At 43.1% G+C, this 21,856-nt stretch overlaps 1 protein-coding gene across 7 annotated transcripts in view; it reads right to left on the bottom strand.

Annotated features, from left to right (window-relative positions):
- SPECC1L (sperm antigen with calponin homology and coiled-coil domains 1 like) overlaps positions 1–21,856 on the bottom strand; it is a 122,714-nt gene that overhangs the window by 62,085 nt on the left and 38,773 nt on the right. For 6 of the 7 annotated variants that reach the window (XM_027088799.1, XM_027088800.1, XM_027088801.1 and 3 more), the window contains 5 exons: positions 20,226–20,379; positions 15,683–17,313; positions 13,645–13,852; positions 2,976–3,049; positions 1,709–1,884 (listed from right to left, as the gene is read on the bottom strand). In XM_027088799.1, coding sequence (XP_026944600.1) covers positions 1,709–1,884; positions 2,976–3,049; positions 13,645–13,852; positions 15,683–17,313; positions 20,226–20,379 — 2,243 coding nt within the window. The remainder of the gene's footprint in view (positions 1–1,708; positions 1,885–2,975; positions 3,050–13,644; positions 13,853–15,682; positions 17,314–20,225; positions 20,380–21,856) is intronic. The other variant, XM_027088803.1, reaches the window with a different exon arrangement.

Genomic DNA, 21,856 nt, shown 5'->3' with positions numbered 1-21,856 from the left:
AAAAAAAAAAAAAAAAAAAAAAAAAAAGAATACAATAGGGGACTTCCCTGGCAGTCCAGTGGTTAAGATTTCGCCTTCCAATGCAGGGGGTGAGGGTTCAAACCCTGGTCAGGGAGCTAAGATCCCATATGCCTCACGGCCAAAAAACCAAAACATAAAACAGAAGCAATATTGTAACAAATTTGATAAAGACTTTCAAAAAACAAATGGTCCACATCAAAAAGAAATATTAAAAAAAAGAGAATATACTCAAGGACCAAGACAGAGTGATATTACTAATTTACTGCTACACCAAGGACATCTGTAAGTGAAACCTGCATTTTGAAAATGAGAGTGGCTGGTGGGGAAGAGCACAATGACCACGAGTACAATTTGGTGCCAAGGCCTTGATCCATCAACAACTGCTGTCCACCATCTGTGCAAAAAGTCAACACAGTGAAGAGGGCAAACAGCACGTCAGCATTATTATGAAAACAGTTTGACCTCGAAGAGCCCCTGAAAGGGCCCTGGGGACCCCTGGGTCTGTAGACCTCACTCTGAGAACTGCTGCTCTACACAATGCTACTTCTCTTAGGGGCACATCCTTTAAGTATGTGTCTCAAACACTGACAGGCTCTCGGGAGCCAGTGGAACAAGTCTCTCAGAGTAGAATTTCAGTCACTTGGGCTACCTTTCGCATGGAGCATTTCTATTCATTCAGTGGTACAAAGGAGGAAGGGTAATGTACTAGTGGAGAATTAATAATCTTCCAACTCATTCCTCCGTGTTCTGCTTATTAAAGAAGCCAAAGAAAAATGGTTTAACAATACTTCCCACTGGGCATCCACTAGACCTAGGCAACAATAAAATAAGACAGCTTTTCCAAGTTGGCCTGTTAAATATTTTTCTAAATTTTTTACCTAGGGCTGCTTAAGAATTGTTCAAAGTAATGAATAATCAAATTCTTCACAATAACCTCAAACTCTACTGATACTTAATAAAAATCTCAAAAACCACTCTCCCCCGCTCACAGATAGAATCTCACTAGGAACTCAGAGCACATCATCTAAGACTTTTTACGGGTTTCCAAAGAGCTCTATGTTAAATGGGAAAATACCTGTGTGTATTAAGCATAAGACAACTCCTCAAGCAAGCGGTGGAGAGAAATCAGCCTGCATCCTTCACCCGGGTCTCTAAAATACCTGCTAATGGACACTGGCCGTGGCCCTGAGCGCCATCCAGGGGTGTCTCACTTCAGCCCTACAACAACTCTGTGACACAAGCAGGACTGTGTCCACTGCAGAGACAAGCAAACTGAGGGCCTGAGCGAGCCCTCACACCCAGCAGAGGCAGAGCTGCACGGGGCCGAGTCTGTTTGCCTCCAGGGTCCACGCCCTCCGTGAGGAGTACAACCCAAAGAAGAGCAACGGGCTGGGACAGGGGACAGAGGACTGGCGGGAACCACAATGGACCACATGCCAGCGGCCACTCCAGCCCCTCCAGAGTTGTTGACTACGGACACTGACAACAGCTCTGAAAGGCCACAGAGACCACACTACTTTACAGGGGTCACAGAGTGAGGCCAGAAAAGGTGAGTAACTTCCACTGGACCCAAACTCAATCACACCAGTGTCAAGCCTATGTTCTTTCCATAAAACCACATCACAGAACCATGACTCAAGTGCTCTCTATTGAAACGTAAGTACAGAGCTGGTTTGTCAAAACATACTTGCGTGACTTTATTTCCTCCAATTCTTTTGTGAGTTTCTCATTTTTTTCTTGAGCCTCATGTAATCGGCGCTTCAGATCACCAATCTCCTCTTGGGCTTCAGATTTAATGTCATTTGCGATGACCACCGCTGTCTGGAGATCAGCCTGAAACTGCCGCCATTCTGCTGATTCTTCCTACATTAAAAAACTAAACTTTTATTTCCAAAAGAGAGCAGTAAAGACTTATTTTAAAGCAATAAAATGTGTTTATGATTAGATTGCTGTAATGCACTATCTCAAATGATGACTAATTTCTTTTAAATCCCAGAGAATTGCTATTACCTATTTCTAACAGAAAACGTAATTATTTTTGGTGAATGTGTTCTTAGTGAGGAAAAGAGTTTCCAGCTGATCTGCCTACTGAGGCATCAGGCACTCAGGGTGCTCAGTATTAACAATGATAATGTCAAGCCTCCCTTCCTCATGGCAGGTATCAAAGTTAGTCTTACGAAAATAAACACAGCATCCAAAATGTACCTCTGAAAAGCTCTAGAAGGTAGATAAATGGTGTGTGAACCACAGTGAAAGATTTTACAGGGAAAAACTATAAATATCCTGACACCAAAAACTAACAGGAAAAAAAAATCAAAAGTAAAGGAAAAGGAAGAGGAAGCCAGAAGAAAAACACTGAATTTAATCTAGGCAGACAAAAAATCACACAAAGAGAGGAGCTGAGGACCTGTACAGCCTGCTGCTTCCCGCAGCCTCCGTGGCCGGGCGTGCTCCTCAGGGCAGCCCCTCTCCCAGAGTTACAGCTGCTGACTGGGCCCAGTGCCCACCACCCCAAGGCAGCCTGAGCAACTGAGGCACAACCCAAACTACGAGTCCAGCTTCCCTGACCCTCTGTATCAGAGCAGAACATTGCTGCCGTCGGCAAGCTGACCAAATCCACAGAAGACAGAAAACTCACAAGAAAAGCAGTTTAGTTTGGGACGCTTCATAATCCAGAGCTAATAAACTTTCTTTCCAAAATATAACACTTGCTTCCTAAATCCCTCTTTCTAAAGTTACCACTCATCAATTACTAGTACAATCTTGCAACCAGAATCTAGCACCAGTCCCACTCTGAAGTGACAGCAGTAGCTTTCTGCCCAAAGCCCAGTGGGCTCAGTATTGTAACAGTATCTGAAGCTTCAGACAAAGGAGTGGGGGTCAACGACACCAAAGTGCTCAACTTTCAGAAAACTGTGCTTTCTAATGAGATAGTATGTGAAGATTTATCCTACCCGAAGTCGCCTGTGGAGTGTCTTGATTTCTCTTTCCATGTCATGTTTTTGGTCCTGGAGTTTTTTAACTGTATCTGAAAAGACCACAAAAGTTTAAATATTTATTCTTACAACTGTGTTCGAAAGGAATAATATAAAGGGAGGAGGTACTTAAATATGACATTCAGAACGTCATCCTGCCCAAAGACTTCTTATTTTTAATACAAAACTTTAAAAGGAAAAAGGAATGTCCAATCCAAGTATAAACCAGTATTACTTTGTAAGGAAAATATCAAATTTAAATCACAACTTCTGGATGACTTCCTTCCTCAGCCTCTTAATTCTGAAACAAAAAGTTAAGTAAAATCAATTGTTAGAAACACACACACATTGCTGGCTCATAACCAATCAAAACAACACTGACTGCAATTAAAATGGGAGATTTTAATCAAAAGGGTTATTAATCTAAAGTATTTTTGCAAGCATCACTTACTTTACATGCTGGAATAAATTCCAGAAAAGTGGTGAATTAGTAAGATGTTTACAAACTTAATTATTTTGTAACTTGGGGGAGGTGCTATTTAATTCTATGCAAAGTCTTTCACAAAATAAAGGATTAAGTAAATCAATTTCTCAAATTATTTCTGGCATAATATGAATTTCCTTCCAACAATGTCATGCACTGTGAACATCTGATGAGCACCACTACTATGCAAAGGCCGATCTAGACAGAGTGGGGCTGCAAAGATGAAGACACAGCCAAGGCCAGTCCCCTGGGATCCAGAAATGTACAAGGAAGTCCCCTTCTATTTGGAGGTTCTGCTCAAAAACCCCTGCGTCAGGGGAAATGCCTGGGGAGGGCGCCATGCTGGTGCTGCTGCCCAGCGCCTCCCCACGGCTGGTCACTCCGACAGCTCAGGAGCCCATCACTGTCTCTCTGGTTAAGCACCAGAGCAGGCACTTACACCTGGTGACAAACACTCTGACTTCACCGACGCCCCCCTGCAGCAGAGCCCTGTCCTTTCTGTGTTCCGACTCTGCCTTACACAGCCTTGTTGCTGCCACTGCCAACAGGGGTGCGTTTCTTCACACAGAGGCTGAGCACACCTCAGAGCCAGGAGCCACATGCCGAGGTTGCAGCCCCAGCACAGGTAGGCCTGTAGAGTAGAGCAAGTGTATAAGTACACAAGCTAATGGAAGCAGAAGAGAAAGCAATCCTAAGGTCATTACCTAGCATCAAGTGTTTCAATATTCCATTGCCAGAACTTAACTGTTTATTGTCAGGGATGTCAAACCATGGACACTGGTGTTTCTGAGTAAACATTCCCCCTACTCCTTACACGTAGCAGAGGGAACCCAGGCACCGCCAACACCTGTGTACAACAACATGTACCCAAAACACCTCTTAGGCTGTTAGCTTCCAATCAAGACCCTGAAGTATGAGCAGGCTGATGCTTTTGCTGAGACTGCTCCACGTCTTCCTTCTCCGAATTCCACGAGGAACCTGCTCTGCTGAAACCTCTGAAACCTTAATTCAATGTTGATACATTTGTGTTCTGACATTTTTAAAAGGCATGAATTCACTTCAGTAACAATATAAAGTCTAGAATATTTATAACAATTATATGTGTAATGATTACTATAAATACATAATAATGATGTTTTCTAAAGCTGAATAAAAAAATAAATGAGGGGCTTCCTTGGCGGTGCAGTGGTTAAGAATCCGCCTGCCAATGCTGGGGACACAGGTTCGATCCCTGGTCCAGGAAGATCCCACATGCGCGGAGCAACTAAGCCCGTGTGCCACAACTACTGAGCCTGCGCTCTAGAGCCCATGACTCACAGCTACCGAGCCCGAGTGCTGCAACTACGGGAGCCTGCGAGCCTAGAGCCCGTGCTCCGCAACAAGAGAGGCCACCACGATGAGAAGCCTGAGCACTGCAATGAAGAGTAGCCTCTGCTCGCTGCAACTTGAGAGCTCGCGTGCAGCAACGAAGACCCAAAAGCAGCCAAAAATAAAATAAATAATAAATAAAATTAAAAAATAAATAAATGAGAACTTCCCTGGTGGCACAGTGGTTAAGAATTCGCCTGCCAATGCAGGGGACACGGGTTTGAGCCCTGGTCCAGGAAGATCCCACATGCCGCGGAGCAACTAAGCCCCTGTGCCACAACTACTGAGCCTGAGCTCTAGAGCCCACGAGCCACAACTACTGAGTCCGCGTGCTGCAGCTACTGAAGCCCATGCGCCTAGAGCCCGTGCTCCGCAACAAGAGAAGCCACCGCAATGAGAAGCCCGCACACCACGATGAAGAGTAGCCCCCACTCACTGCAGCTAGAGAAAGCCCGCATGCAACAACCAAGACCCAATGCAGCCAAAAATAAAATAATAATACATAAATTTTAAAAAGATTAAAAAAAATTTTTAATTAAAAAATGAGATAAAACATGGGTGGAAAAAAAATGGCCATTTTTGGTAGCTAGTAGTCAATTTCCTCCCATTCATCACCCCAAAATTATTCCAAAAAGTTAGGGCCTATGAAATAAAAAGTTAATTAATTACTTTTACTCAGTAATTCAACAAACTGCTCATAAGTACCTACTTTGTATCAGACTTTTTTACAAGGTGCATGAGATATAAGGGAAAGGAAGAAAGGTACAGTTCCTACCCTTTTAGAGACAGAAAAGAGGATGTTTTCACATGCAAAGGATTAAACTTTAAAAGTCTGTCTCGGGCTTCCCTGGTGGCGCAGTGGTTGAGTCCGCCTGCCGATGCAGGGGACACGGGTTCGTGCCCCGGTCCAGGAAGATCCCACATGCCTCGGAGCAGCTGGGCCCGTGAGCCATGGCCGCTGAGCCTGCGCGTCCGGAGCCTGTGCTCTGCAACGGGAGAGGCCACAACAGTGAGAGGCCCATGTACCGCAAAAAAAAAAAAAAAAAAAAAAGTCTGTCTCTATACAAGCTGCTTCAGACCTCATTTAACCTGGAAACTTAATGGGCAAACGGGCCACCCAATTTGGCTGAGGGCAAAGTGGACAAGCAGGTGAGTGAGTGAGTCCAATACCCTGACCTGAACCTCCAGAGGAAAGGATGACTCTGGAACCAGCAGGGAACTTGGCTCCGTATGACCTACATGTAGATGAAATCAGGGTCTTGGTGATATTACCAGACATAGACAAGGAATAAGGACAGAAGCTAAAATATTTCTAGTGTGGAAAACACTAGGGGTTACACCTTTCATTTACACTATATTTATGTACAAAAAATATTTTATAATTAAAACAAGCAAACAAAAAAAATGTGTAATTTCTCCTCTGCTGCAAATCCTTTGTCTTTTCTTTTGGTCACAAAGGATCTATCTAGGTAACTTACATGAGACAGATGACAGCAAATCTTGCTGCAGCCCACTTTAACATCTGGTGCCTTGATTCCCAGGTGACACTTTAAGCCACGTGGCCATCTTAGACTGATCATAAAATCTCAAATTTCATTCATTTATTTTGTTCTTATCCTTTTCTCACCAACCTCTACATTCACGGCCACAGAATTCACATGATCACTACTCTTAAAGGACATTCTTTTACCCTCAGCACTACGTTATTTATTGTTGGCATGTCTTCTTTTAAACAGAAGGGAAGCTGGCAGCCAGTGGACATATTCAGACCGAATAAAGTGCACTTCAAGTGTCTCCAGGGAATTTGATTTAAACTTTACAAAAGCATTAAAAGTGACAACAAGCTTTTCCTCCCTGGAAACAAAGACGTCTATGCTCCAGTTCTCGCTGTGAAGAGGCTTATTAGCAAACGGCCGCCTCTCCCAGTGACCAGTCACACAGGGCAGCTTAGCCTGCAACTCTGGGGCCTCTAAACGCAGTTTCCTTCCTCAAAGCTTTAAGTGTGAGAGACACTGCCATCTATTGTCTTCAACTCAAATGTAACATTAAATTCTATCAAAGAACAGAAGAACTACTATGATCTCATTTTTAAAATTATAACTCAATTTTACAATGTTATCTTTATTCTAGAAATCAGGTAAATTTCTATTCTCATTGTTATTAGTCCAACTTTGCTCTGAACAATTCTGGGCACTGCCCTGCCCATTTAATAATGGGGTTCATAATCTTTTTCACCACCGAGACCTATCATCACCAACAAAACCAGATCCATCAACCAGGCCTCCATGCTGGTTCCAGTTACAGGTCAATCACTCTTGAGGGTGTCACTGGGCAGCTACCACGGCACAGGATCTACCTACGACCCTTGGGGTGTAAAGTAATGAAAGTTCCACCAACCTTTCCTGCCCTCTGAGTCCCAGAAAACCCTTAGGGTACAGATACCCGAGTACTCAAGTCAGACTCCCGCATCTGATCAAGAACCTCCAACTGCCATCAGGTGCAATTTTTAGAGGAAGGGAAAGGACCAGAGGAACCTATCAGTTAAAGCTCCACACCTCAGGGGCAGGGGAACAGGGCAGGTGGTGTATCCAACTACCAGACCACAGCTTTACTCCCAAACCAGAACTCCTGATGCAGGAAGAGGACACACATGAGTTTCAAATAAACCATTTACTATTTTTATTTGTCTTTTTTCTTTTTTTTAAATGTTTTGGCCCCACCACGTGGCATACGGGATCTTAGTTCTCCGAACAGGGATCAAACCTGTGCCCCCTGCAGTGGAAGCAGAGTCTTAACCACTGGACTGCCAGGGAAGTCTCTGTCTCTGTTGTTTAATTTTTATTTTACTCATTTTTATCCCCCTCCAAAAAAGTAAATATAACTTTTACCCCTTGATTCTAAAAGTAATGCACGCTCACAGTAACAAGTCTGGAAAACAGAAAATGGTGACAAAAATAAGATTACCTAGCATTTACATTTGGCATATATCTTTCCAGATTCCATATATGTGTGTATTATTTTTAAAGAAAAATGAAATTATACTATTTATACTGCTTCACAAGCCCTTCCATTAAGCAGTAGATACTGGACACCTTTATCAATAAATACAGACCTACAGCACCATTTTGATGGCCATGATAGATGGCCATCGATTGGTTGGCCATCAATGTCTATCAATTGGATATATCATGATTTGTCTCAGCAACCTCCTATTAATGAACAGCCAGAAGGGTTCCAATTTTTGTTATAAACACTATAAGTGTCTTTACAGTTTTTCAGATGTTACTTGAAGACACATTTCTAGAAGTAGAAGAAGTGAAGGACCATTTGAAACTATCAACAGGATCCAAGTCAATCCATTAGAAGGTTCTAGCTCAAGAATACAGAATTTTTTTTTGAGAAGTCACCACGTTAGAGCATTTATGGTACAGAATACACTGAAATCGGTATTTCTTAGGGAACACCATTATGCCTGGCTACAATTTCAGTGTAATGTTGTATTTAAAACTTTTATGGTTTTAATTACAGAAGTAATATACTCAGCTCATCCTCTATGCGACTTGCCTTATTTTGTGCACACATTTCTCCGTGCCTTGTTTATTTTGGCTGATGAAAGAGCAGCCACAGTAGGGATGTGCTAGGCACATGGGTTATTAACTAGATCTCGACTTCTGAAAATACAGGTAGCTTCCAAGTTTCTGTGGTAACCAGCAACTCTGCAGCAAGCATCCACATCTATGTATACGTTTGCAAACTTGTAAGAATGTTTCTGAAGAGCAGGTTTCTGGAAGTGGATTGCTAAATTACTGTTGTACTTGAAAAATTATGATCAATACTCCAAAAAAGCTGCAGTATATGAGAGGACCCTTCCTCCTCTCTTACACCTTAGCAATCTTTTCAATTTTTCACACCTGCATCTTGTTTTGAGTTTCTTTGCTTTTTTAAAAGTCAAGCATCTTTTTGTGTCTTTTTCTGACTTATCCATTCATACACTTGATTTAGCTAATGGGTTATTCTAGTCTTATTGATGTACAGAATCTCTTTACATATTTGACATGCATTATAAATATTTCTCTCAATGTCATTTATTTCTGCAACTTTGCTGAATTGAAAATTTCAATTATACATAGTCAAATATGAGACTTTTTTCCATTAAGCCTTCCAAGTATTCTACCTTCCAGGCTTTTCTCATCACAGAATTACACAGCTTTCCTCTATTTCCTTCTGCTCCTTCTCTAATCTCAAGCTACCCTTGTTCACCACTGTCGCTAATGTTCCATGTATCAGGATGTCAGGCCCTAGCCCCAATCTTGGGAACTACAGAGGGCAGGAAAAGGGCAGGACTTAACTGCAAGCATGCACAGAGCATTACTATGCAGACACTAAGTGGTTGATAAGGTCGCAACTGAGCCAGACCTGAGGTCTCGCTGGTGTCACTACTCGTAATACTAGTCAGCTTTGGTTTGCTGGGCAAGTTATTACCTTTATTTTTGGGGATTCAGTTGAGCTGCTTCTTTATGCTGTTTCTCCCTTAAGCTCTTCTAAGGTGTTAAGTGTCTAATAAGTCCTGGCTGGTCTTTCTTACTTGTAAAGAATGATTAGATCAGTGACTCCTGCATGCTTCTCAACAGAACAAACGGCTAAAGGCTCTGCTGATGACACGAGCCTGCAGGGTGGGTGGGGCCCTCTGGATGTACAAGATGGAACGGGCGGCTTCTGCTGAGGCAACAGGTGTATGTGTGTGTGTATCAGTTTCACTGCAGGGCCAAGTTGCCTTTCCCTCTAGGTGGTCTTCTCTTTAAGACAACAGGGCAGGCTGCAGTTACTTCTGGCACAGTGTGAAGGTCGTGCTGGGAGTCCCTGGCACCATACTCCCACCTTACTTAGAGGTGAGCGCAGCAGCAGCCTGGGGGCAAACACCAGAGACAGCCCCGACAGAGGAGGGGGCGGTACAGTGTAGCAATCCCTTACACTGTGGCCTGAGACCGCTGCTGGCCCCAGGGCCCTACGATCCCTGATGTGGAGGTTTCAGTGCCCCCATCCCCAGGGCTCTGCTGGGAACATTATTACTCAGAGCTTTAGTGTTCTCCTAAACTGCAGAATGTTCTATTCTGATTGATTTCTCCACAGCCAATTCCATCAGCTTTATATAAAGTGTTCCAGAAATTACCCCAAATTGCTGACCTACTGATAGGACCCTTCCCCTGTTTTCTATCTTTGCTCAAGCTCATTGTAATTTTTATATCTCTCCTGCCATGTCACTTGGACTTTGGAAGGGAAAGGAAGTATGTATGATCTCAGGCCATCATCTTGAACTGGAAGTCTTAACAGTAGTTACTGAGTGACTTTTTATATCAAATCTTTCCAGCTCAGATGCTGTTGAGAAGTACCGCAGGCCAGGTCTACGCAGCACAGCACTGATGTTCTCTGGGAGGCTGCCTGGACTCCCAACTACATGATACACCTGTGATACTGTCCCACAGATATCACTGATACTCTACTCATTTTTTCCAATCTTTTTTCTCTCTGGATAATGTCTACTGATTGGTTTTCAAGTTCACTGGCTCTTCTGTATCTCTAATTTGTTGTTTAAATGACTCTGTAACTTGTTATATTAGCTGTTTAATTTTCTAGTTCCAGAATACCTACTAGGTTCTTTTTTTTTACAGTTTTTATTTCTCTGTGGAGATTTGCTATTTGTTTGTCATGATGAGCATATTTTCCTCTACACCCTGAGTACAGTTACAGTAGCTGTTTTAAAATCCTGTCCATTAATACCAAAGTCAGAATCGCTTTGGGGTAAATGAGGAGTGACTGCCAATGGGTGCAGGATTTCTTTTGGGGGTGATAAAAAAGTTCTAAAATTGACTATGGTGATGGTTTCATCCACAGAAGAATATCTCAATTTCCCAATTAATAGCATTCCCTGTCATCGAGTCCCTTATACCAAGTGCTGAATTAGCATCAATCCCAAATGCTAGAATTCTCTAGGAAGAAAATTAACTCCTATCAGACTATGGAGATGTAACAACAAATTATAATGCATGAAACTTGTTTGGATCCCAGTCCCTATAAAAAACTATAAAGGACATTTTGGGGACAGCTGGGAAAATCTTCACATGGGGTATTAGATGATGCTAAGAAATTACGACTAATTTTACTAGATGTGATAACGGCATTGTGGTTTCGAGGAGGATGTTTAGAAGGTGCATGCTGAAATATTTAGAAGTTAAGTATCAAGAAGTCCACAGCTTACTGCCAACTGATTCAGTTAAACACACACATACAGAAGGCAAACACTGCAAAATGCTACCCACTGTCACATCCAGGCAGGAGGTGCTAACTACCACACTACTCTCACAGTATTTCTATACATTTCAACTTTTCATTTCAAAAAACTGGGGAGAGAAACTACATGGCTAAAAAAAAATTTATTAAGGTTTTACAGCCATTTTTTTTTTTTTTTTTGCGGTACGCGGGCCTCTCACTGCTGTGGCCTCTCCCGCTGTGGAGCACAGGCTCCGGACGCGCAGGCTCAGCGGCCATGGCTCACGGGCCCAGCCGCTCTGCGGCATGTGGGATCTTCCCGGACCAGGGCACGAACCCGCGTCCCCTGCATCGGCAGGCGGACTCTAAACCACTGCGCCACCAGGGAAGCCCTTTTCAGCCATTTTATGGTTAAAATTCATACAATGTCAATGTAACTTTTATTTTGGCAATGATAAGGAAAATTTTGTCCCAGGAATCCTTATCACCTAACAGTTTTCTAGCTATTACCCCAATTACCACAAGGTGTCACTCTTTCCACATTCAAATCAAAGGGTTTGCAAGGGAAAAGGCTATTCTTATCAGTACAAAATGGAAAACACACTGAACTCCCAAGTTAATCTGAAAAACTTTAGAACCTCTTATATTTAGGAAGTAAAATTAGATAACTTTCTCAGTTCAGTGACAATGAAATACAGACTAGATATAAATGTCAAACTAAAAGTTTTTTTAAACTTTAGATGAAAAAGTTCATCACTATGTAAGAAATACAATCCCACAATCCACTACTTCAGTATCCAGATACCCTGGAATATTCCAAATGACCCTGGGGTCAACCTACAGATGCTGGGTCAACTAGCCAGAGCTCAGAACTGCCACCAGACGCATTTAGGGCTCCTGCAAATGACTGTCTCTTACCTGGAAATATCAATAGTTCAAACCTCCCCTCCACCCCACCTCTGTATCCACAGCCCAGGGGCTCTGGCTACTGTATTAACACGCTGTATCTGCCTGTCAATCCGCTGTCAGGGAATAAATAGTAAACCGTCAGTGCTCAAAGGAGCAGCATCATGAACCAGAAATTTTAAGAGCTTTAACCAAGGCATCCAAAAAGGTTACCTCCATTCTCCCTGTCCCCACCAGGCCATCATTAAAGTGTATTACAACTTAAAATCTGTTAAATTTGAGGAATCTAGATGAAGAACACATAAGAATTTCTTAAATGTATTATTTGGAAATAATTTCAAACTTACGAAAAGGTGCAAGAAGTAACACAAAGAACCAAACACCCATTTATCTCCTTCTCAGATTCGCCTACTGCTAATAGTTTACCATTGGTTTTATCATTTGCTATCTCCTATCCCTGTCCGTCTGCCTCTAATTGTCCCTTTTTCCTGAACCCTTAAGGATATACACCACAGTCCTTCACCCCTGAATATTCAGTGTGTGGTTCCCAAGAATACACAGACACAGCTGGGTTATCAACTTCATAAATTTATACTGACACAATACGTTTACCTAATCTCACACACATTCCAGTTCCATCACCACACCTTTACAGCAGCTCCCGACAGCCCTGGAGCCAGTGCAGGCACAGGGAGTGCATGGGTTGTCCTCCTCAGCCTCCTACAGCCTGGAATTTTCCCTCAGCCTTTGTCTTTTATGACACTGGCATTTTTGAGGATATAGCACCATTCGATCCTGCGCTTTTAGTACAACATTCCTCATTTTTTGTCTGTTTAATGTTTCTTTATGATTAACTGAAGCTATGCCTCAGCCAGAATACAGCCTAGCGATATCCATGTGCCTCTGTCACTTACATGATCACCCAATCACCAGGTCACAGTGTTGCCCAATTGTTCCACTGTGTAATTTCTGGTTGTTTCTTTTTCCTCACTTGTAACATAATAAACAGTCTGTGGGAAGACATTTTAAGATCATGCAAATTTCTGTTCCTCATCAAATTTTCCACACAGAAATGCTTTGTACTATTTTTGCAACTTTTTTTAAAGTCTGAAATACTTCCAAAACAGTTTTTTAGAATCTTTTAAAAAGCAAACAAAGCAACTCAAAATCTGAGTTTCAAGTCTACCTGATCATAAAATCTCCGTGAAAGGGAGGAATATTAAACAAATAAACAAAAACCTGTGCCTCAGGCATAAGATTATAAAGGATAAATATTTTTTGGTCTCAGTATACTTGCAACCACTAGACATTGACAACAAATGGCTTTTCCTAAGATCTAGAAAGTTAACAACCCCATTAGCTTCTCACTTAAATGATTTTCCATAATTAAGCAGTTTTAAAGAGATGCTTCCACTTAACAGACCTTTAGGAGCCAAATAGCAGCCGGAAGACTGCCAATGGCCATGGGAAGCTCTTGCCCACACGGGTATCTGCCGGCCACTGTGCTCCTGCCTTTGAACCCCTGCCCCCCAGGCAGAGCCACGCCCCCACCCCCACCCCGTCACTTTGCTACTTAGAACGCAAACTCTTCCCACACGTTAAGACAGGTGGGACCTCACTTACTCTCTAAGTCGGAGATGATGAGGTTGTCATGAAGCTTCACCGCCCGGTGCTGTTCTACTTCGTCTTCAAGTTCAAAGATCGTTTCTTTCATGTCACTCCTTTCTGTCTCTTTTTCTTCCAGCTCTGATCTTAATTTTTCTAATGTCATATTCAGATCTTCTATTTGCTTCTTAGCTTCTTCTTGGAAGGCTCTGTATTCATCTTCTACCTGTGCAAAATTGATAGTGCAGATCAGAAAAGTAAGAGTTGTTCTAAGATAAGTCCTAGGACAGAGGCACACCTTGTCTCAGCAGGGAGCTGAGCGTGAGCTGCTCTGCGTGAGCAAGAACGACCTGTGTAATAACTGGGTGGAAGGCGCTCTCCAGTAACATGGACTTCACACAGTATGCTTAAGCATGATCTGCTGCCACATCACTGACTGAAATTACACTGACATCTCACTGAACTTCACTACATTATTTATGAGGAAATTTTGGAAATTTTCCCTTCTCCAAAGTTTGGACTGAAAGCATGCATCTGATTAATGATTAACATGCTTTCCCACAAAAATGATGTCTGATTTGTGACAGTTTCAAAATCAAATTAAAAATGGAAACAAAAAAGTTCTCTAATATAGTCAGTGTTAGTTCATAGTGGCCCCCAATATACATGCTCTGACAAACACCACATCTCCTAAACTGTATCTATGAAAGTTGTCACTTAAAAAATTAAGGTTTATATTATTCAAATTTTGAGCAAAGATATACTGTTTCCTACTTTAAAAAATTTTTGCACTGAAACAGGAAATAAAATGTAAGCTAGGATAATTAGATAAGTCATGCAAATAAACACTACATCGGGGACTTCCCCGGTGGTGCAGTGGTTAAGAATCCACCTGCCAATGCAGGGGACACGGGTTTGATCCCTGGTCTGGGAAGATCCCACGTGTGTCAGAGCAACTGAGCCTGCGCTCTAGAGCCCGCAGGCCACAACTACTGAGCCCACGTGCCACAACTACTGAAGCCTGCACGCCTAGAGCCTGTGCTCCGCAACAAGAGAAGCCACCGCAACGAGAAGCCTTCGCACTGCAACAAAGAGCAGCCCCTGCTCGCCGCAGCAAGAGAAAGCCTGTGCACAGCAACAAAGACCCAATGCAGCCAAAAAATAAATACATTTATTTAAAAAAAAATAATAAACACTACATCAGCAACCGCGTGGGGCTGGCGACTGCCAGCAACCCTGGGCTGCAGTTCTGACTGAGTCCTCACTATCACACTGCGTGTAAAGAAAAGCGGGCTGGGGCTTCCCTGGTGGCGCAGTGGTTGAGAGTCCGCCTGCCGATGCAGGGGACACAGGTTCGTGCCCCAGTCCGGGAAGATCCCACATATCGTGGAGCGGCTGGGCCCGTGAGCCATGGCCGCTGAGCCTGCGCGTCCGGAGCCTGTGCTCTGCAATGGGAGAGGCCACAACAGTGAGAGGCCCGCGTACTACAAACGAAAAAAAAAAAAAAAAAAAAAAGGGGGCTGGACCAATGATCACTAAGGTCCCCACCAGCAACAAACCATGGGCCTCTAAGAAATAGGAGCCTTCACACTCCAAAAGTAATTTTAAATCATAACAGAACTCTACTTGAAAAACTACAACCACAAAAGGATAAGAAGAGGCAGACATTGCTGGTCCCACAGACTGGAATACTGGCTCTCTGTTTTTCTTATGCCAAACTACACTACAGAGGAGGATGTAAAACTGCATGACACACTCCCCTGGGCATACCCAGAACTAGGCACAACTTCTGTTACAACTTCAGTTAGTTGTAACTCCAGCCCCATCCTCTCACAGGCAGGAAAACAGTAACAAAGTACCAGCGAGTGGAAGTGACGTTATTATAAGAATACTTTTCACTCCATCCCAATACAAGAAAACCATTCTGAAGCTTAAAAAAATATCTGATTAACAAAAGCTAATGACACACCACCAGGGCTGCTGGCTCTCAGTAAGCATGCCATGTACTGCAGCCGCATAACACTGGTCCAGAACATTCTATCTACTTAAACAGTACCTTTGCGATGGCGTCCTGCAATCGATTGGCATCGTTCCGGGTGTGAGCCAGATCTTCCTGCAGGCTATTGGCCAGAGTCTCTGCTTTTTCTTTGTCCAGCCTGACACTCTCCAGGAGATCCTGAATGTCAGACTTGTCTCCGGAGTTATGGATGGAATACAGCTCCGCCACTTTCTGCTTCTCGTTCTCCAGCTGGGCCTTCAGGCGATTCATCTCGATCTGGTCACTGGCCACTGTGGCTTTGAACTCCTCCAGTGTGGCTGCCAAGGCTGCCTTGCCCTTCTGCTCAGACTCAACGATTCGCTCCATGTGGTGGTTGCGCTCCTTGAGTGCCCCGATCATCTCCTGAGCTTCCTTGTTGTCTTGCTCAGCCATCTTCAAAGTATTGCTTAAATGCTGCTGGACGCCAAGAAGCTGCTCCCGTTCAAAACGGGTGTTCTCAGCTAGGTCCATGTAGCGTTGCTCCAGTTCCATGTAGCGTCCACTTTTTACATCTTCGTCTATGACATAGGAAATGTGATGCTCATCTAGAAGGGAGCGGAAATATTCGATCTGTCGGCTGAAGTGTTCCAACTTATCGCTTTGCTGACATAACGACTCCATGAGAATCACCTTCTCCTCTCCGAGCCTTTCGTTTTCGCTGTTCAGCTCCTGGGTGATCTGCTGTAGATCAGCGAGCTCTTGCAGAGTCGCCTGAAGTTCCTCACTCGTACTGTGTTGGTTCTCCTCCATCTGGTGTATCCGTTCCGTCAAACAAGCGACGGACACTTCGCTGGCGTTCCCGCTGCTCCCCTTCCGAGAGCGCTCTATGCTCGGAATGCCTTCTGACTCCGAGGACGATGGTGCGTCCAGGGCGTCATCGCTGGATGTGAGGGGCTGGTACACCTCGCTGCACTCGCTGTCCAGGTTGTCCATAGAGTTACTGTGCTGATGGTCCATGAGGGTGTTTTCATCCTGGCTCAGGAGATCCTCCACTGACCCAGGGGCAGAGCCCTCCACCGAGGAAGTCAGAGTGCCCCCTCCATCGCTCTGGTTACCAGGGGTGATCTCTGGGCTCAGGGACTGATAGCCAAACAGTTTTTCAGAATGGTCTAGCCTCTGCTCCAGGGAGAAGCCCAGTGCGTTCAACCTGTCCTTTAGCATTCTGTTTTCATTTTTCAGCTGGTTGAGCTCCTCGCGGATGGCAGTATTCTGTTCCTGTAACTGCAATAAAGTGGACTCGACGTCGGTGGGCTGGTGAACAATGATGGCTTCCTTCTCGGACTTCTCATCCCCCTCAGGAGGGTCCTCGTTAATGCCCAGCTGAGCACGCATGTCTCGGAGTTCATTTCTCAAATGTAAAATCTCCACGTCTTTGGTTTTTGCCAATGTGAGAAGATCCTTCACTTTGGCTTCCAGAGCAGCTTTGTCACTGATCTGATTGTCCGATTTGGACTTGCTCATACGAATGTCGCATTCCGTAGCCGTGCGACTGCGGGAACGTTTAGCCAACGCCATGTCATTAGCCCCCTGACCTGCAGAAGGTAGTTTTTTGCTCTGGTTTAGTCGGGTACGTTCACGTAATCTTTCTCTAGTAGAACTGGATTCTTTATTACCTGTGGAAGTGCTCCGCTTGGTTGAAGAACTTGTGCCTACATGTTTAAGACAAAGAATATAAGGCAAAAACTTAGCAATAGAAAGGCACATAGTGGGACTTCCCTGGTGACGCAGTGGTTAAGAATAAGCCTGCCAATGAAGGGGACACAGGTTCGATCCCTGGTCCGGGAAGATCCCACATGCCGCAGAGCGACTAAGCCTGTGCACCACAACTACTGAGCCTGCGCTCTAGAGCCCATGAGCCACAACTACTGAAGCCCATGCACCTAGAGCCCATACTCTGCAACAAGAGAAGCCACCACAATGAGAAGCCCATGCACTGAAACAAAGAGTAGCCCCTGCTCGCCGTAACTAGAGAAAGCATACGTGTAGCAACAAAGACCCAACGCAGCCAAAACTAAATAAATAAATAAAAGAAAGGCACATAGTTATGCCCCAGGTTGAATGAGATATAATCTAAGGATCTATAATCATAATCACACAGTGATTCTGACCTACACTAATTCTGCCTGAGAGTCTGGTTACCGTAAAGTTGTTTCCTCCAAACTGGAAAATCAATCATCTTTTAATTATCAATTAAATGAAGCTATTACTGAGTTGAATACCGCAAAGGGGTGAGTTTTATGGAATGTGAATTATATCTCAATAAAGCTTTCACATTAAAAAAAAGCTATACACATGAACTTGAATCCCAAACCATGGCTTTCAACAGGTGGCCAGGGACATAGTATCTAGGGCAAGCCAGATGAAGGTGACTCTAGGGATAGCCAGTCAGGTAGCAAACTAACTGCAGAAACAGACAGTGAAGGAAGATTACAGATGACCAGAAGTGAGAGGCAGCCTGTGGACAAACAAAAAACCTAAGCTACCTACAATAACCACAAAAACTATGATCAAAGTAAATGCAAAAAATTTTTCACACCATAAAATGCCACAAAATAGTACCAATAACAAGAATTATTAGAATAGACAACATGCACTTATACTTACTACACACACATATTAACACTTCATACACATTTACACAAGCTTCATTATCATCATCCTGTTTTACAGACAAAGAAACCCAAAAAGAGATGTTAAATAATCTGCTGACATCCCACAGGTAATACATGGATGAGCCAAGATTTACACACAGGCAGGCAGTCTAAGCAGTATGCCACTCTGCCTCCCTAAGTGTTCGAAAACGATGATGCATCACTGCCAAGTTATAACAGCACGTTCGTCAAATATGCTGCACAAGGCACACCATTACTTAACTGCTAAAATTTTAAACCTGTGCAAACAATTGACATGATCATGTATTTAATATAAAAAGAACAGGAGTATGTTTAAATACCCACAAACACTTAAGGAAATCATTAGACTATTTTTTACTTTGAAAAATAAGTCCTAGACCTGACCAATAAATATTTTTAAAGAACCAACTGGTTCTTTATGTGGCAGGCACCAGGCTAACCAGGTAACGGGGAGTAACAGGTCTACACGAGGGCTTCCCTGGTGGCGCAGTGGTTGAGAGTCCACCTGCCGATGCAGGGGATGCGGGTTCATGCCCCGGTCCGGGAGGATCCCGCGTGCTGTGGAGCGGCTGGGCCCGTGAGCCGTGGCCGCTGGGCCTGCGCATCCGGAGCCTGTGCTCCACAACAGGAGAGGCCACAACAGTGAGATGCCCGTGTACAGCAAAAAGAAAAAAAAAAAAAAATTGAGATGTAGAAACAAACTGCTGCTAATGAAGGAAGAAAGAATGGTAGGACTGGAATGAATGGATCTAGGCATCAACCATCAGAGGCTGCTAACAACATGGAACGGGACACGGCCAGAAACAATGGGCCTCCTGACGGACAGACAACTATTACCTAGGAAGGAATTGGCGGGGGTAAGAGGAAGGAACCTGAGTCTGTCCCATCAAGGCTCTAAATTCAATGACATTTATAGTAAACAGAGAGAATAAAAGAATAAAATCAAGGACATCATAGGAATGTGACATCAAAATCCAGATCACGGGACTTCCCTGATGGCACAGTGGTTAAGAATCTGCCTACCAATGCAGGGGACACTGATTCGATCCCCGGTCCAGGAAGATCTCACATGCCGCAGAGCAACTAAGCCCGTGTGCCACAACTACTGAAGCCCACACGCCGAGAGCCCGTGCTCTGCAATGAAGAATGGCCCACGCTCGCTGCAATTAGAGAAAGCCCGCTTGCAGCAGCAAAGACCCAACCCAGTCAAAAATAAATAAATAATTTAAAAAAAAAATCCAGATCACAGGAGGCAGTTTCATAGTGGTCCAGTGGTTAGGGCTCGGCGATTTCACTGCCAGGGCCTGGGTTCAATCCCTGGTCGGGGAATTAAGATCCCGCAAGCCACACAGCACGACCCAAGGGTGGGGGGACATCAAGATCATGGGAAACTCTACAGATCAAACAACCAGTTTCCACAAAAATTAAATTGCAAGAAAAAAGTGGGATGAACTCATAGATTTAAAATGAAGATTTAAGAGACACTTCACCAATTACTATATATGGACCTTAAGTGAATCCTGGTAAATCCTGATCCAAACAAATAAGTAAATATATGTATGTAATATTTATAAGACAGAAATTTAAATATTTACTGAATAATTTATGATTTGAGAAATGGTTATTAATTATTTTAAGGACCGATAATGGTATTATGAATATATTTTTAAAAGAATCCTTGTCTTTCAAAGATAATTAAATATTTGTGGATGACATCTGGAATTTGCTTCAAAATAGGGGAAGGTGGGTGTCAAGGAGCTAAGAGTGGCCATCAGGTGATAAGGGTGATGAGTACACAGAGATGAAATACCAGATACTTTTGTGCATGTTTGAAATTTTCTACGATTAGATGGAATTCCCTAAATACCTGTGCACTCACCTACTCAAACACAAAGGCAGTGTAACCCTCACACCGAGTGCGCGCCTACCTGTGCTACTCTTGGGTCTGTTCTCCATGGTGCTCATGGCAGGGGCGGATGCTGACGGTGCTGCGGAAGGGCAGGTGCTTTTCTTCCCTTTGACACCATTAGTCACAGTCACCCCTCCAGCCATCCCAGCTAAAAGGTCATCACTGCTCTTGGTCTAGAAGCAACAGAAGATAAAAACAAATTGATTAGATGAAGCAAGATTAAATAACATTTTGACACTAAACAAAGCCCTTGACTTTCACGCTGAGTTCAAGAATTCTACAAGGACTTTCTGACAGTTACCAAGCAGCACATCACTCTGTGCTACAGAAAGAGAACTTCTTCACTGCTTCATAAATGATCACTTCTTTTTTTAATTAATTTTATTAAATCTTCACCCTAGTATATACTTTTTTTTTCTTTTATAAAGCCATTTTAAATTTTATTTTATTTAGTTATTTATTTTGGCCACACCGTGCACAGCATGCAGAATCTTAGTTCCCCACCCAGTGATCAAACCTGCGCCCCCTGCATTGGAAGCACAGAGTCTGAACCACTGGACCTCCAGGGAAGTCACACACACACACTTCTTTTTAAAATATGAAAATCATAATGTACTCAGAGATGTTATGGAAGCCCACTGTGTGCCCCCACGTGCCAGATTCAGTGAGGGGTGGGAGAAAGTGCAGACATCCTCCTTGCTACCGCTCATCTAGGATGTGACTCTAGGATAGCAACATCACATGTGCTATCTCAGGAAAGGTCTGTAAGGCCACAGGAAACGCCACCTTGCAGTTTCTAGAGAGAAGCAGTACTGAGGGTCAGGAGGAATCTTCACTGCTCTGAAGTGATGCAACGATGGAGCCAATGTCTAAAAGAAGTTATTCTGAAATTTATTTTTCTTACCTCTATTTTTTTTTGTAGTCTAATTTAAGCCAAAATTGAAAGGAGGGTTGTTGTTTTTTAAAGCCTAAGTAATATACAAATAAAAAATTAGAAATTTTATGGTTAGAGTGAGGGTTAAATGATCATACTACTCGAGAAAGACCATTTGTAATATTTATTTATGTTTTATGAAGATGATTAAAAAAATGTGAGCTTTTTAAAAAGAAAACAAGCACTCTGGAGAACTGGATTGGGTATAAAATTGTTACTTAAGAAAAACAGTGAAGAAATCTGATTTTACTTCTCCTAGAAATGAGAGAGAACAAAGAGGAGTTAAAGGTCTGTGGGGGGGAAAAAAACCCCTGCTTTTAAATAAAATAACCAAAAGTTTTGCCCACTAAGGTGAAGGCACAAGTTAACCAGCCAACTTATGCTGTTTCCCATTGAGATAATCACCCTCGGATAATCACAATGAATTCATTTCTACAAATTAAAATGGTTCAAAAACAACTCATCTCTAAATCTGAAGCCTCTCCCAGTTCTAAATGTCAGTGACTGGATATGGAGTAGTACCATTAGGTAGGTCAATCTGTCTCACTAAAAAAGAGGCAGAAAGAAGATTAATGTTTTAAATGAATTGTCAGAATTAAGCTTTGGTAATTTAGGGTTGTCATATTATGAAAAATCTAGATCACATAATAAGGAAGGGGGATATTGCATTAATCATTAAGGATTGTTCATTTTTTTTTTTTTTTTTTTTTTTTTTG

The sequence above is a fragment of the Aethalodelphis obliquidens genome, unplaced genomic scaffold (assembly GCF_003676395.1).
Source record: "Aethalodelphis obliquidens isolate GAN/ISIS:26980383/991018 unplaced genomic scaffold, ASM367639v1 scaffold63, whole genome shotgun sequence".
Taxonomy (NCBI): domain Eukaryota; kingdom Metazoa; phylum Chordata; class Mammalia; order Artiodactyla; family Delphinidae; genus Aethalodelphis; species Aethalodelphis obliquidens.
Note: the sequence above shows the minus strand (reverse complement) of the source record. Positions and strands in the feature narration are given on the sequence as shown.